This window comes from Myxine glutinosa, chromosome 7, assembly GCF_964187855.1.
Source record: "Myxine glutinosa chromosome 7, kmMyxGlut1.1, whole genome shotgun sequence".
NCBI lineage: Eukaryota > Metazoa > Chordata > Myxini > Myxiniformes > Myxinidae > Myxine > Myxine glutinosa.
The window spans coordinates 141,636,284-141,649,359 of NC_136267.1; the positions used below are offsets into that span (position 1 = coordinate 141,636,284).

The window sequence follows — 13,076 nt, forward strand, 5'->3', positions numbered from 1 at the left end:
AATTGTATTGCATTGGTGTGTATTCTGATGACATATGTTGAGGTATTACATTTTGCAAAAAAAAAAAAAAAAATGGGCCGACTGAGAAGATCCACATTCAAGAATTAAGATTCCCAGGCAACTCAATGGTCGAAAAATTGTACTTGAGCCATTTATTTCTTGGCAGCTATACAAGTTGGTAATTCCTAAATTTTTGAATGTTATATATATATATATATATATATATATATATATATATATATATATATATATATACCGTATATATATATATATATATATATATATATATATATATATATATATATAAATATATATATATATATATGTATATATATATATACATATACTAGCTGAGTGCACCGGTGTTGCCCGGGTTCTTTTTGAATGAATTTAATCTTCTGTACATGGGTCTTACAACTATAACTCAGCTTTTACTCGCGGCCGTAGAAGATTGACTACAATAATTCAGCTCAGCTTTTAATTGCGAAATGGACCCAGCCCGGCCGAGGCAGCCTCGACCGGCCTCGCCACCTAGCCTATAACCTTCAAGGGGCCCGTCCCAACATTTTTGGTTCTTTTTGAATGAATTTACTACTATAATTCATCTTTTACTCGTGGCCGTAGAAGATTGACTACAATAATTCAGCTCAGCCTTTTAATTGCGAAATGGGCCCAGCCCGGCCGAGGCGGCCTCGACCGGCCTCGCCACCTAGCCTATAACCTTCCCGGGGCCCATCCCGACATTTTTTGTTGCAGAGGTTTCCGCCTATCTTTCACCGTTCAGGAGATTAGCGCGTGCAGACAAACAAAAACTTTTTTTATATATATATGTATGTATACAGAAGAAGAAGAAGATATATATATATATATATATATATATAAAGATATAATTTAATTTACTTTATAAGTCCGATCATACATATACCGTATACATATATGTGAAATATAAAGCGTGAATTGAGTAAATTAAATAAATAAAAAGGATATGAATCAAACGGTTGACTAATTCATTCAAAAATCTTCTTAACAACAATTCGTGTTTCACTTAAATTATTCTCTCAAATAACTTTCAAAGATTTCTGCATGACCTGACCAAGCACATTTCAGTCATGAGCAACATGCGCACACGTATGCACACACACCCACCAGTCTGTTATCAGTCCGTTTTTAGCCCCATTGCATTCAGATTTCTTTAGATCGGTCATCACACAGCAGAAACAACGTACCTGTTGTCACGAGCAAACTTTTTATATTAAACTTGTGTATACATGCAAACAAACACACGTGCACACTCTGAACTATGTATTTTTTTAAAAACACACAATGTTAGAGAAGCACTGTTATACATTAATAAGTCGACCAGGGAGAGGTCATTGGAGTTTAAGTCTTGACAGAAAGTGGAATAATAGACTCTGTGGGCGAACAGTTTGAGAAAAGTTTTTTTAATCAACAGAAGGTTGAGAACTGCTGTATGTGGGAAGCAAAATAAGCTTACATTTTGGCCATTAGGCCTTCATAAAAGCAAGAGAGGGCAAACACCCAGATGGTCAACTTTACTTTGCTTCCCTTGGCAACACAAAACTTTCAAAATGTTTTTATATGCCTCAGAATGTTCAGGGACAACAGTTGGAAACGATAAGCAAGGGAATGAACGAACAGGAACTCAATGAGTGAGGAGGAGAGGAAACACAACAACATGCAACTAAGAGGGCTGAGTTAGGTGGGGTTGAGGGGAGTAAACTTTCACAAGAAACAGTATCTGATTTGCATGAACCATTTTCGATCACTGTCACTCTGAGGTAGAGAAAACCTTTTACTTGTTTTAGTTCCTTTGCCCAGCTTGATTTTCCAGTTTCTCTTCAAAATTTCCTTGTCGTCATTGTTTACACCGAGTCATAATTATCCTCAGTATAAACTGCAAACTGCAAACTTTCTGATGCATTGCCAGAGTCAGTTGTACCAAACACTGACAAAGGTCGACTCAAATACAATGAGGTTACTGTAAAAGGTACTTTTTTTGTTTTTGCAAAGCACTTTTACTACACCTGTCTGATGATGAAAAGTTGGTAAATGGTACTTCTTCCAGGTCAAAAAGCTGCTTGTTGTTCTGACAATGCTCATTACTCTGCCATTCACTCTCTCCAAGCCCATTTAGTTCTTGTTGAAGTATTTGTTCAAATACTTCACTCGGAATGTTGTCAATAATTTCAAGTGTTTGTGCATTGTTGGTACGTTATTCTTTCACGGCAGAACCGTAACACCGAGTCGTTAAATTGTGGGTGCAGGTACAGTATTTCAGTCTCTGGGCAAGGTTTGAACCACGATGAATAGCACAATCAGCCAGGTAGTGCCAGGTATCACCTCCCCGCCTCCCTGAGCAATGCCGGGTAGCCCCCCCCCCCCCCAGTTGTACTCAATAAACAAATACCTCAATAGTTACCCTGCGCTCGTGAAGTGAAAAGAGGGGTTAAGCGATCGGTCGCGTACTGGCGTACGTATGTTGTAAGTGTCTGCAATTTGTAAAATTCATTTTCTCAGCAACTGTTGGTCTGATTGTCACAAAATTTTCACCTTATGTGGCTACTCATGTAGAATTCTACTGATAATTATGATGCAATAGGTCACGTGGTACAGACGCCATCGAGGAAAACCGAAAAACATTGCACTTCTATATCTCCGAAACCGCTCCATGGAAAAAATTTAAACATGGCTCATTGTAAAGAACTTCACATGGCAAATTAGTGTTGATAACGATGACATCATTGGTGCCTTAATTACGATGTCATAATTCAACAAGTACATCGCTTAGTCCGATCAGTTTGAAATTTCTTACGCATGATCTACATAACAATTATATTGGAGAATGCAAATTCATGATGTCATTGGTGACGTGGTCTGGCAGCCATATTGGATCAAAAAAAAACCCTTAAAAAAACAGGAGTTGGTTCGCACCAAGTTGACTGTGCGCGGGGTAAATATTCTATGAATACCATCTACTTGGTGCTGTTTTTGCTCTCATTATTTTGTACTAGGGCATGCCCGTACTATATATATATCTAAAATTATATCCCCCCCCCCCCTCTATTTACATGAAATGGTTTGGTCCATTCGCAAAGCCAAAGCGAACGGCTTGCGAGTACGGTGACAATCCCCCCCCTCTATTTACATGAAATGGTTTGGTCCATTCGCAAAGCCAAAGCGAACGGCTTGCGAGTACGGTGACAATCCCCCCCCTCTATTTACATGAAATGGTTTGGTTCATTCGCAAAGCCAAAGCGAACGGCTTGCGGAGTTTGGTAAATAAATCGCCATAGCTCGGTAACTACTTCTCCGATTAATATGAAACCTTGAAAAGGCACATCCTCGGGTCCCCAGCAATATACCTGGCAAGTTTCAAGTATATCGGACCCGTGGTTGTCGAGAAACAGCGGTCACAGACACACAGACACACACACATACACACACACATACACACACACATACACACACATACACACAGAGATTACTGGAATTATAGATAGATGTATTGGCACCAATGATCTGTGTTATGGTGTAATGAAAACTAGAGTCATCATGGCAAAGTTTGTGGATCACAAGTTATATGTTTCCTGAGACTAACTCTGCTCTTTCCGAATTGGTCGTGTTTAATTTGTTTTTGTTGCATGCACCATGTAGCTTTTTTACATCAAAATTGATAGTCCCATCCATATAATCATAACATCAAGAGTAAATATATATATATAATATAGTAATACACGATAACACAAAATAAAGTTGTCCTCCCATTGCCACTTCCATCGCGAACGGATGTTACAAGTAAATATAATTCATTTCTTCAATTCCATCAACTCACTTCCTCAAGGTTTTCAAGAGGATCATCATTCTGGATCCAAGAAAGGTTGGGTCTTGGGAAGGCCAGCACTTGGCAATCCAAAAGGACTGAAGTTTGGCCTCGCAAAACTTCAACATTTTCTTCATCTTCATCTTTCCTTACAAGTTCAGGAATGCCTGAAGAAAACATTATCTCAATTGAAGTAATGTCCATTTACAATCATTACGGTACTTACATGAATGTTTCACTTGTGCGACACAGAACAGCGAGAGATAATCTTGTTTTTAATCAATCAACAGCATTACAGACATGACGAGGCAAATCGCTGTTTTTAAAAGCAAATTCATTTTTATGCAAAGCGTTGATTGGTCATGTGATATGCAAATTCATAATTTTAATACTGAAACATTTGCATTCATTCCATACTCACAAACTCACAATGGAAAATGCAATGATTGCAATGAAGATTGAAAAAAATGAAAACTCTCACTCTCATCATCTCTCTCTCTCTCTTCTCTGAAAGGATCGTCTGGCAAACCCTCCCATCCACTTTAATACCAATCCTCTTGAGGAAATCCAGTCACTAAAACTCCTTGGTCTCACCATCACTATCAGCCATAATCATTCTTGAGCAAACCACATTTCAAAGTTGGCCTCCAAAGCCAGACACCAATTGGGCATCTTCCGTCGCACAAAGCCCTTCTTTGGCACACCTGAACTCCTATCCACTTGCAAGGCCTTCATCCACAGCTTGATGGAGTACTGCTGCCGCCTCTGGACTGGCGTCCCTGCCCCCACAGCTTGCTCAGCTTGATGCCGTCGAAACCAAGGCCTTCAGGATTATTGGAATCTCTCATTATGAAGATGATTCTATGGGTCTATCACTTTCACATTGCAGAAAGGTCGATGATCTCTATGTCTTGTACCACACTTCCTTTGGGGCCTCACACTGTTCTTTCCATTTTTTTGTCCCCTTCCCCCCTCTCCAGGTTTCTACAGGGTGCATGCGGTCCATATCAAATCAAACTCCTTCCGGTGAAACTCCCAAACTCCAGAATCACTGGTTCAGATCATAATCGCCACCATCTCAGATCATCCCCATCCAAAACCCACGATCTTTTCGACCCCCATCAAAACCACCACCCCACTCTTTACAAATTTGCACTTTTTCCTTCCTGAGAGTTTGCTTCTGTATCTATTTTGTCCGCACATGCCCCCATCCTATAACCCCGCTGTTGGTGTTTCCCCACTCTCTCTACTGTTCACTTTGTTTTGTTGCATCCTGATCTGTTCAGTCTTCTATCTCTTCCATGAGCTTTGACTTTGTCTACAACAAAAATTAATAGAATAAAATAAGAGGAGTCGAAACTTAAATTATAAAAATTCAAAAGCAAGCATCAAAATGAAAATGAATATACAAGACCAACAAAAAGTAGAATATATTAATTGTAATTCAAATTCTCCATTCATTTTAAAGCAATGAATAAATTCCTCATTCGTATTTGCAATCATTCTCATTTTCAAAGTTCTATCTACAAGGTTATGGTTGCTCAACTTAACTCCACGATCAATAGAAAAATGTACATGTCGGACTCACCTTGTGGAGAAAAGGTGACGAGGCCTGAGCTCTTTTCCTGCAGTTTTCCCACGGCCCAGTACAACACATGACAGGAAAACTGAGGCCGATGAAAACCATTTGACGGGTGGTATATCAGGGTTGAGGATATGTTGACAAGACCATTTTTATCTGAGGTTTGTTTTTCCTTCAGCAGCACACCTGGTCAAACATTGCCCATTGTATTAATGGATTAATGAACTTTACATCACTCCATTACAAGCATGGTTTCTCATTATATTCCTTAATTCATTTATATATATATAGGTATGCTTCCCTTGGTGTCGACATATGTATCATATGTCAACACCTGCCGGAGGTTCTGCTGGGAATACGACCTCAGAACACGTGATGGACCCACAAATTGTGCTATTCAACGTATTGTGAAACATTCTGAGCACAAGGGTACAGTGCACAACCAGAGCAAGGGCAGCAGTGGCAGGCCAGCATCAGTAACCAAGAGCCAAGCCAACATAAACGCCGTGCGGGATCTGCAGTGGACAGTCCCAAGAAGTCCCACCGCCGGCGCTCCCAGGAGCTGGGCATCAAGCCAACATCAGTCTGGCGTATCCTTACTAAGGAACTGAAGCTTTCCCATACATCATCTCTATAAGCCATAAACTGAGTCAAGATGACATGAGAAGGAGACTTGATATGTGCAATTGGCTCAGTGACAGGATGGATCAGTATCCAAACTGGATCAACCTGATGTGGTTTAGTGATGAAGCCCATTTACACTTGAACGGTGCCATAAACAACCACAAAAACATTTTCTGGGGAGCAGAACCACCTGAGGAGATCACTGAGAGGCTGAACGGAGAACATCCAACATCGCGGACATGTGCATGCGGAGTTCAACAGCTCAGTGAACATGCGGAGGGGCACACATCGAGAACGTCAAGAACGTCAAACAAGGATTTTGTGTAAATGCCTATTTCAGAACTTGGGCTCTCACTAACTCCAGCAGTGATTTACTGCAATAGCAATCCGTGATAGAAAATACCATGTCATAGCTTTCAATAAATGTTTGGTTCACATTCCTGAGGTTTCTGTTTCTTTGTAAAAAAAACGTTTATCAGTTGTATCACTATTTTTGAAACACCCTGTATATATATATATATATATATATATACACAGTCGTGGCCAAAAATATTAGCACCCTTGCAATTTTTTCAAATAACTCACAACTTTCTCCAAAAACAAGTTGAAAATGACAAAAGTATTTTGTCTCCACAATTCTTTATTTCACTGTTAATATTACAGAACCTTTGTTTTTGATTCAGAACTCAATATATCCTTTTAAATCATATAATAAAAAGAAATGGCATTGACAATATTATTGACACCCTCGACTTAATATTTGGTAGCACGGCCTTTGGACAAAATAACTGCAGTCAAGCGCTTCCTATAGCCATGAACGAGCTTACTACACCTCTCTACTGGCAGATTGGCCCACTCTTCTTGTGCAAACTGCTCCAGTTCTCCCAGATTTGAAGGGTGCCTTCCCCCAATTGCTGTTTTCAGATCTCCGCACAGGTGTTCAATGCCATTTAGATCTGGACTCATTGCTGGCCACTTCAGAACAGTCCAGTGTTTTGTCTTGAACCATTCCTGGGTGCTTTTTGAAGTGTGTTTGGGGTCATTGTCCTGCTGCAAGACCCATGACCTTCGACGGAGACCCAGCTTTCTGACACTAGGTTGAACATTGCACTCCAAAATGCCTTGGTAATCTCCCGATTTCATGAAGCCATGCACACATTCTGCCAGAGGCAGCACAACAACCCCAAAACATTCCTGAACCTCCTCCATGTTTGACTGTAGGGAAGGTGTCCTATTCTTTGAAGGCTTCATTTTGTTTTCTGTAAACATAGAGATGATGTGCTTTACCAAAAAGATCTAATTTGGTCTCATTTATCCACAGGACATTCAACCGTGGGATCCGCCTGGGTCTCCTACCATATAATCCCCTTTCATTGAGTTGGTGACAGATGGTGCATGTTGAAACTGTCGTAACTTGTGTCTGAAGGTCAGCTTGAATCTGTTTGGCATTTGATCAAGGTGCTTTCTCCACTGTTTGAACAATCCTTCACTGCAATCTTCGATCAAGTTTTCTCTTGTGGCCACGTCCAGGGAGGTTGGCTATGTGCCATGGGCCTTAAACGTCCTGCTAACATTGTGTACGGTGGAGACAGGAACATCAAGGTCTCTGGAGATGGACCTGTAGCCTTGAGATTGTCCATGCTTGGCTACAATCTTGTGTCTGAACGCCTCAGACAATTCTCTGGTTTTCTTTCTTTTCTCCATGCTCCTTGCAGTACATAGTGATGCAGAACAGCAGAATAACTCATTTTCTCCATTCAAACTGGTTGAATGAGTGATTTTTAAATTTATATTGCAGGTACCTGCAACTCACCACAGGTGAGTTCAATTCCAAAGTAAAGGAGAATCACCTGCTTGAAATCGAATCGTTTCTAACAACTTCTAAAAGGTGCCAATAATATTGTCCGGGCCATTTTAGGATTTCTGTTCACATAGATAATGCAATAATGCAAATCATGCAAATGCAATAAAGCAACAATAATGTAAGCCAACCACATTATTGAGCTTGTGGAGACATGATGTCAGGTTGGTAAACTTCTCACGTGCACTCCTTGTCATACCAATTGAAGCAAATATGTTGGACATCCGTTGTCTATACATATCAAGTGTCCACTTTCTCCTGTGATGAGAGGAGCATGCTGTCCGAAATGTTGAGGCCTACTTCCCTTCATTTTCTTTGCTTTTGAGTTATTTTTTCAAGTATAAAGAATGTAAATAGCTCTTTTAAGAGCCAACACATGGTGTAAACCATAAATCTTTTACTTTATACGTGTCCTTGTGTTGTGGTGCCCTTATCCTTGCATTGTGTCTGGCTTTGTAAACTTTTCTCATTGCTCATAACAATGACTCATAACAATGAGTCATAATGGTTTTGTTTTCGCCCGTCTGTCTGTGAATAGGATATCTCAAAAAGTTCTGGACGGATTTGGAGGAAATTTGGTGGACAGGTTGGGTGTGTGACAACGACAAAATGACTAAATTTTGGTGAAGATTCGAATGGAAGAATATTTAAAGAGATTCTTCACCATTAAGTGATAAGGCTAAAATGATATGTAGCATGATATTTCAAAAAGTTGTGGTCGGATTTGGAGGAAATTTGGTGGACAGGTTGGGTGTGTGACAGCGACAAAATGACTAAATTTTGGTGAACATCCGAATGGAAGAATATTTAAAGTGATTCTTCACCATTAAGTGATAAGGCTAAAATGATATATATATAAAATATAAATAACCACCTTTGGAGGCCATTTTTCCCCGCAAAGCGGGGGTTGGCCTTTTTCGGGAACTGTGGTTGTTGTTGTTTTTGGTCCCCTTTTTGAAGCAATGTTTTACGGCCGGATGCCCTTCCTGACGCCAACCCTTTTTGCCGCCTTTAACGACAAACAGGGAATTACCAGTGAACTGGTACTCAATTTGCCGACCTCGGAAGGATGACAGGCTGAGTCAACCCCCCTGGCGTTAATTCAGCGATCACCGGGATTCGAACCCAGGATCCTAGGATCCTAAGCCGGCACCCTAGCCGCTAGCCCAACACCAGGATATGTAGCATGATATTTCAAAACGTTGTGCTTGGATTCGGATGAAACGTGGAGAGGTTGGATCTGTGACGAGGAAGAATTGATTCAACTTTGGTGAAGATCCAGATGTGAATCCGGATCCGAGAATTTTAAAGTAATTCTTCACCATTAAGTGATGGGGCTAAAAATTATATACATTATAACATGATATCTCAAAGTTGTGGACGGATTATAAGAAAACCCGGTGGATGAGTTGGGTACGTGACAAGAACAGGCCAATTAGACCTTGTAATTCCGGATTCAGATCTGGCCTGTCAGTGGGATACAAAACGAAAACTGTTCTGGCGGAGGATTGGCTCTACCGAGTGTGCACCCAGGCTTATCCTTGCCGTTATCTCCATCCACTCTCCCACTTCCTAATATTTTTTATTTTATTTTGTCATCACACTTCCTCTTGTCGCCATTGTTTCTGCCTTGTTGGCTCCCATCTTTTGTCTTGTACTTTTCGTTTGATGACTAACCCAAATGCAACTGAACAGTTCTTTGCTTCTGCACTGTTTCTATTCCTGCGGTCATTTTCTTTGCTGCATGTCCTTGTCAATCTGGCCCCTTCTTTTTTCCTCTCAACTCTGCTCTGCTCTGCTCTCACACAATATATTCCTGCCTACCATCTCTTATTTAGCTGTAAAAACAAACTCTTCTTCCTCCTTTATTCATTCTTCCTTCCCCTAAGCCCTCCCTGTCCTCACAGGCGTATGTGCTCTTCCAGCAACTCATTTCATACTTTACCTACCCAAGCTCAAAGTGGTGGCCACATTTACTCCTTTCCTCTTGTTTGTGTGAAATCACTTGCCCCAATCTGTTCTGTGATGTGCATAAACAGGTTATATCACCCCAAGGTGAACTCACTTCCATGTATCTTTTACAAGTGTATTACACGTTTCTTTCAAACCACAGCCTATGTACATGGCCTTGGCCATAGCTCTATGGAGTACTGCTCTGCCCTATGGGCTGGTGCCCCAGGATCACATCTGTCTCTCCTGGGGATTCTGTAAAATTTAAAGCAACCTTGCTTTTTCAATCTTACAACACAATATCCCATGGTATCTCTCAAAAATATTGGGTAATTATGAGATGGTACACTGGCTAAATCCTATACATGAATATTTTTAAAGTATCAGGATGTCAAGGGACATTAAGTTGACAATAAAAACTGCATTTTCTTCAGTGACAAGTGTTACATATTTATGGGAATGTATGTGAATTACTATTTAGGTCTTTGCTTATCAATGTGTAGTCGATTACGGGTTGTTGTGGTTGGAGGGTCAGGAGCCCTTCTGGAAAAGAGACCGGAAACGGAAGGAGAAAGACACGAGGTCGAGAGAAGCGACGAGGATTCTTCTTCCTCGCCCCGCTCCGACGAGAGGTGGGATCGATATTGAGCCGCGTGGAAAAGCGGCGTTCCCAAGCCCGTCTGGCGAGAGGAGTTACCGGGACATGTACCTACCCGGTGGACACGTCAAGCTGCCGTGGGGCCGTGCACCGACCCAGCGTCTGGCACCGTTCGCGGCACCGTCTACAAAGACGCATACGGGTCGCACGTTGGGGCCTAACACGCGCTGCAAGCGGCGTGTGGCTTTTGCCTGCTTTACAGTACCCGCTTCGCGTGGCCAGGAGGGGGCTGCAGCCGTGGTTCCCGGTACGATACATGCCCGGTGGAAACACGTCCACCCGGGGTTCGTTCAACCGCCCGAGTGCGGCGAAGCCGACCATCATCTTGGTCAGGAGGGGCCCAGAGACATTGTGAGGGACAGAGACCAAAGGGGGTCGTGAGTACAAAAGGGGACACACGTATGTAAGATGGCCATCTTAATCATCTAGGGGATTGATTGTTGAGTGTGAATTGTTGATGGTGGATTGCTCGGGGGATATATCCTTGATTGTATCATTGAAATTGTATGGTATCATTACCATTGAAATATATCATTGAACATCAGTTTTCTCTTGGGTGGAATTCATATGGATTGCGTTGCGAAAGCGCATATATAATATAACTTTCTGGCGAAGTTCCTCTCACGGTCCGGGGGTCATCGAGACCAGGTAGTCACCGAGGGGACCACGTAACAGAATTGGGGGCTCGTCCAAATTACGATTTGCGGATTCGCAATTGGGTCTGCGTCCGGGATTTAAAATTGTATAACATAATAAAATAATAATTTTTATTAATTAAAATTAATTAATTAATTATTAATTGGTAAATTTTTGAGGAATTGTGGTAAAGTCTTGGGTGAAGGTTAACAGGTGTTAACGATAGTCACCATGGCGTTTGTTGCACAGAACTTTGCGGTAACACCTAGTGAGGCACAGTTCCGAGCGTTACTAAAAGCGGACCTCTTGAAATTGGCGAAACATTTCAACTTGGAGGTCCGAACTAATTTGAGGAAGGCAGAGTTGCAGACCACGGTGATACAGTCTATGGTGGGATTAGGAACATGGGACGAGTTAGCCTGGCAGTGGCTACCCGAAGAACCAGAAGACGTTGAGCTCCGGAAACTGGAGTTGCAATTACGGAGCCAGGAACGGATCAAGGAAGAAGAAAGGAAAGCAGAAAAGGAAAGAGCAGAAGAAGAAAGGAAAGCAGAAGAGAGGAGAGAAGAGAAACAAGCAGAGGAAAGGAGATTGGAACGAGAACTCCAGGAAAGGTTAGCAGAAGAAGAAAGGAAAGCAGAAAAGGAAAGAGCAGAAGAAGAAAGGAAAGCAGAAGAGAGGAGAGAAGAGAAACAAGCAGAGGAAAGGAGAGTGGAACGAGAACTCCAGGAAAGGTTAGAAGGGAGAAAAGCAGAGGAGAGGAGAGCTGCCAGGGAACTCGAAGCAGAGGAGAGAAAAGCCGAAAGGGAGTTGAAGGAACGTGATCTGGCGCTTCAGCAAGAGATAAAATTCAAGGAGCTGGATTTAATGAGAGAACGGGGAGAGGTACCACCCTTGCTGACGGGGTCGACACCTAACCAGAAAACCTGGGATGTGGGCAGACATGTGAGGCTGGTTCCACCGTTCAGTGAAAAGGAAGTCGCGAATTTTTTTCCACACTTTGAGAAAGTGGCTCGACAATTAAACTGGCCGGAGGAGGCCTGGACCATACTAGTGCAAAGTGTGCTGGTGGGAAAAGCTCAAGAGATTTATTCGGCGCTACCAATGGACCAATGTGCAGATTATGAGGTACTGAAGAAGCACATCCTCAAAGCCTATGAGTTGGTTCCGGAAGCTTACAGGCAAAAATTCAGGAATGCCAGGAAGAGGGAGAGTGAGACCCATGTGGAGTTTGCCAGAGTGAAAGAAAACATGTTTGATCGGTGGTGTGAGTCAAAAGGAGTCGGGAAAGACTTCGAAACATTGCGTGACTTGATCCTGGTGGAGGAATTTCAGCAGTGTGTCCACGAGGACATCAAAGTGTACCTGCAGGAAAAGAAAGTACCAAAGTTGTGGGACGCAGCCACCATGGCAGATGATCATGCCTTAACCCACCGAATAGGGGTCCACAAACCTAACTCCTCGCCTAGACTTCAGCAGGGGAGTTATGGAACACCCGGTGCGGAGAACGACCTTACATGGCGGCGGTCTCGAGATGATTATGGGGACAACTATGATACCCCAACTGTTAGAAATCAGGGGGCTACGGGCCCAAGACAAACTTATTTTCCGGGGGGCCCGAGGCAGACCACGAGTTTTTCCTCCGGGCCTACTTGCGCTTTTTGCAAGAAACCTGGACATGTGATGTCCCAATGTTATGCCCTGAAAAAGGAAAATCAGGAGCGGAGTTCGACTAGTACGACTCCAAATGCAATGGCCATTGTGAGAAATCGCCATCAAAAGGGTTACCAACCATTTATTTCAGAGGGGTTTGTGTCACTGGATGGAGCCTCGACTAACCGGAGACCGGTTAGGATATTGAGGGACACAGGAGCACATCAATCTTTAATGCTTGAAGGCATTTTGCCATGGTCCGAGGAGACGG

General features: G+C 42.3%; 1 protein-coding gene across 1 annotated transcript in view; it reads right to left on the reverse strand.

The window, feature by feature from the left end:
* Nucleotides 1–13,076, reverse strand: part of LOC137412111 (advanced glycosylation end product-specific receptor) — a 36,655-nt gene that overhangs the window by 11,038 nt on the left and 12,541 nt on the right. Inside the window, exons 6-7 of the mRNA XM_068097360.2 lie at nucleotides 5,430–5,609; nucleotides 3,854–4,008 (exon numbers count right to left, since the gene is read on the reverse strand). Coding sequence (XP_067953461.2) covers nucleotides 3,854–4,008; nucleotides 5,430–5,609 — 335 coding nt within the window. The remainder of the gene's footprint in view (nucleotides 1–3,853; nucleotides 4,009–5,429; nucleotides 5,610–13,076) is intronic.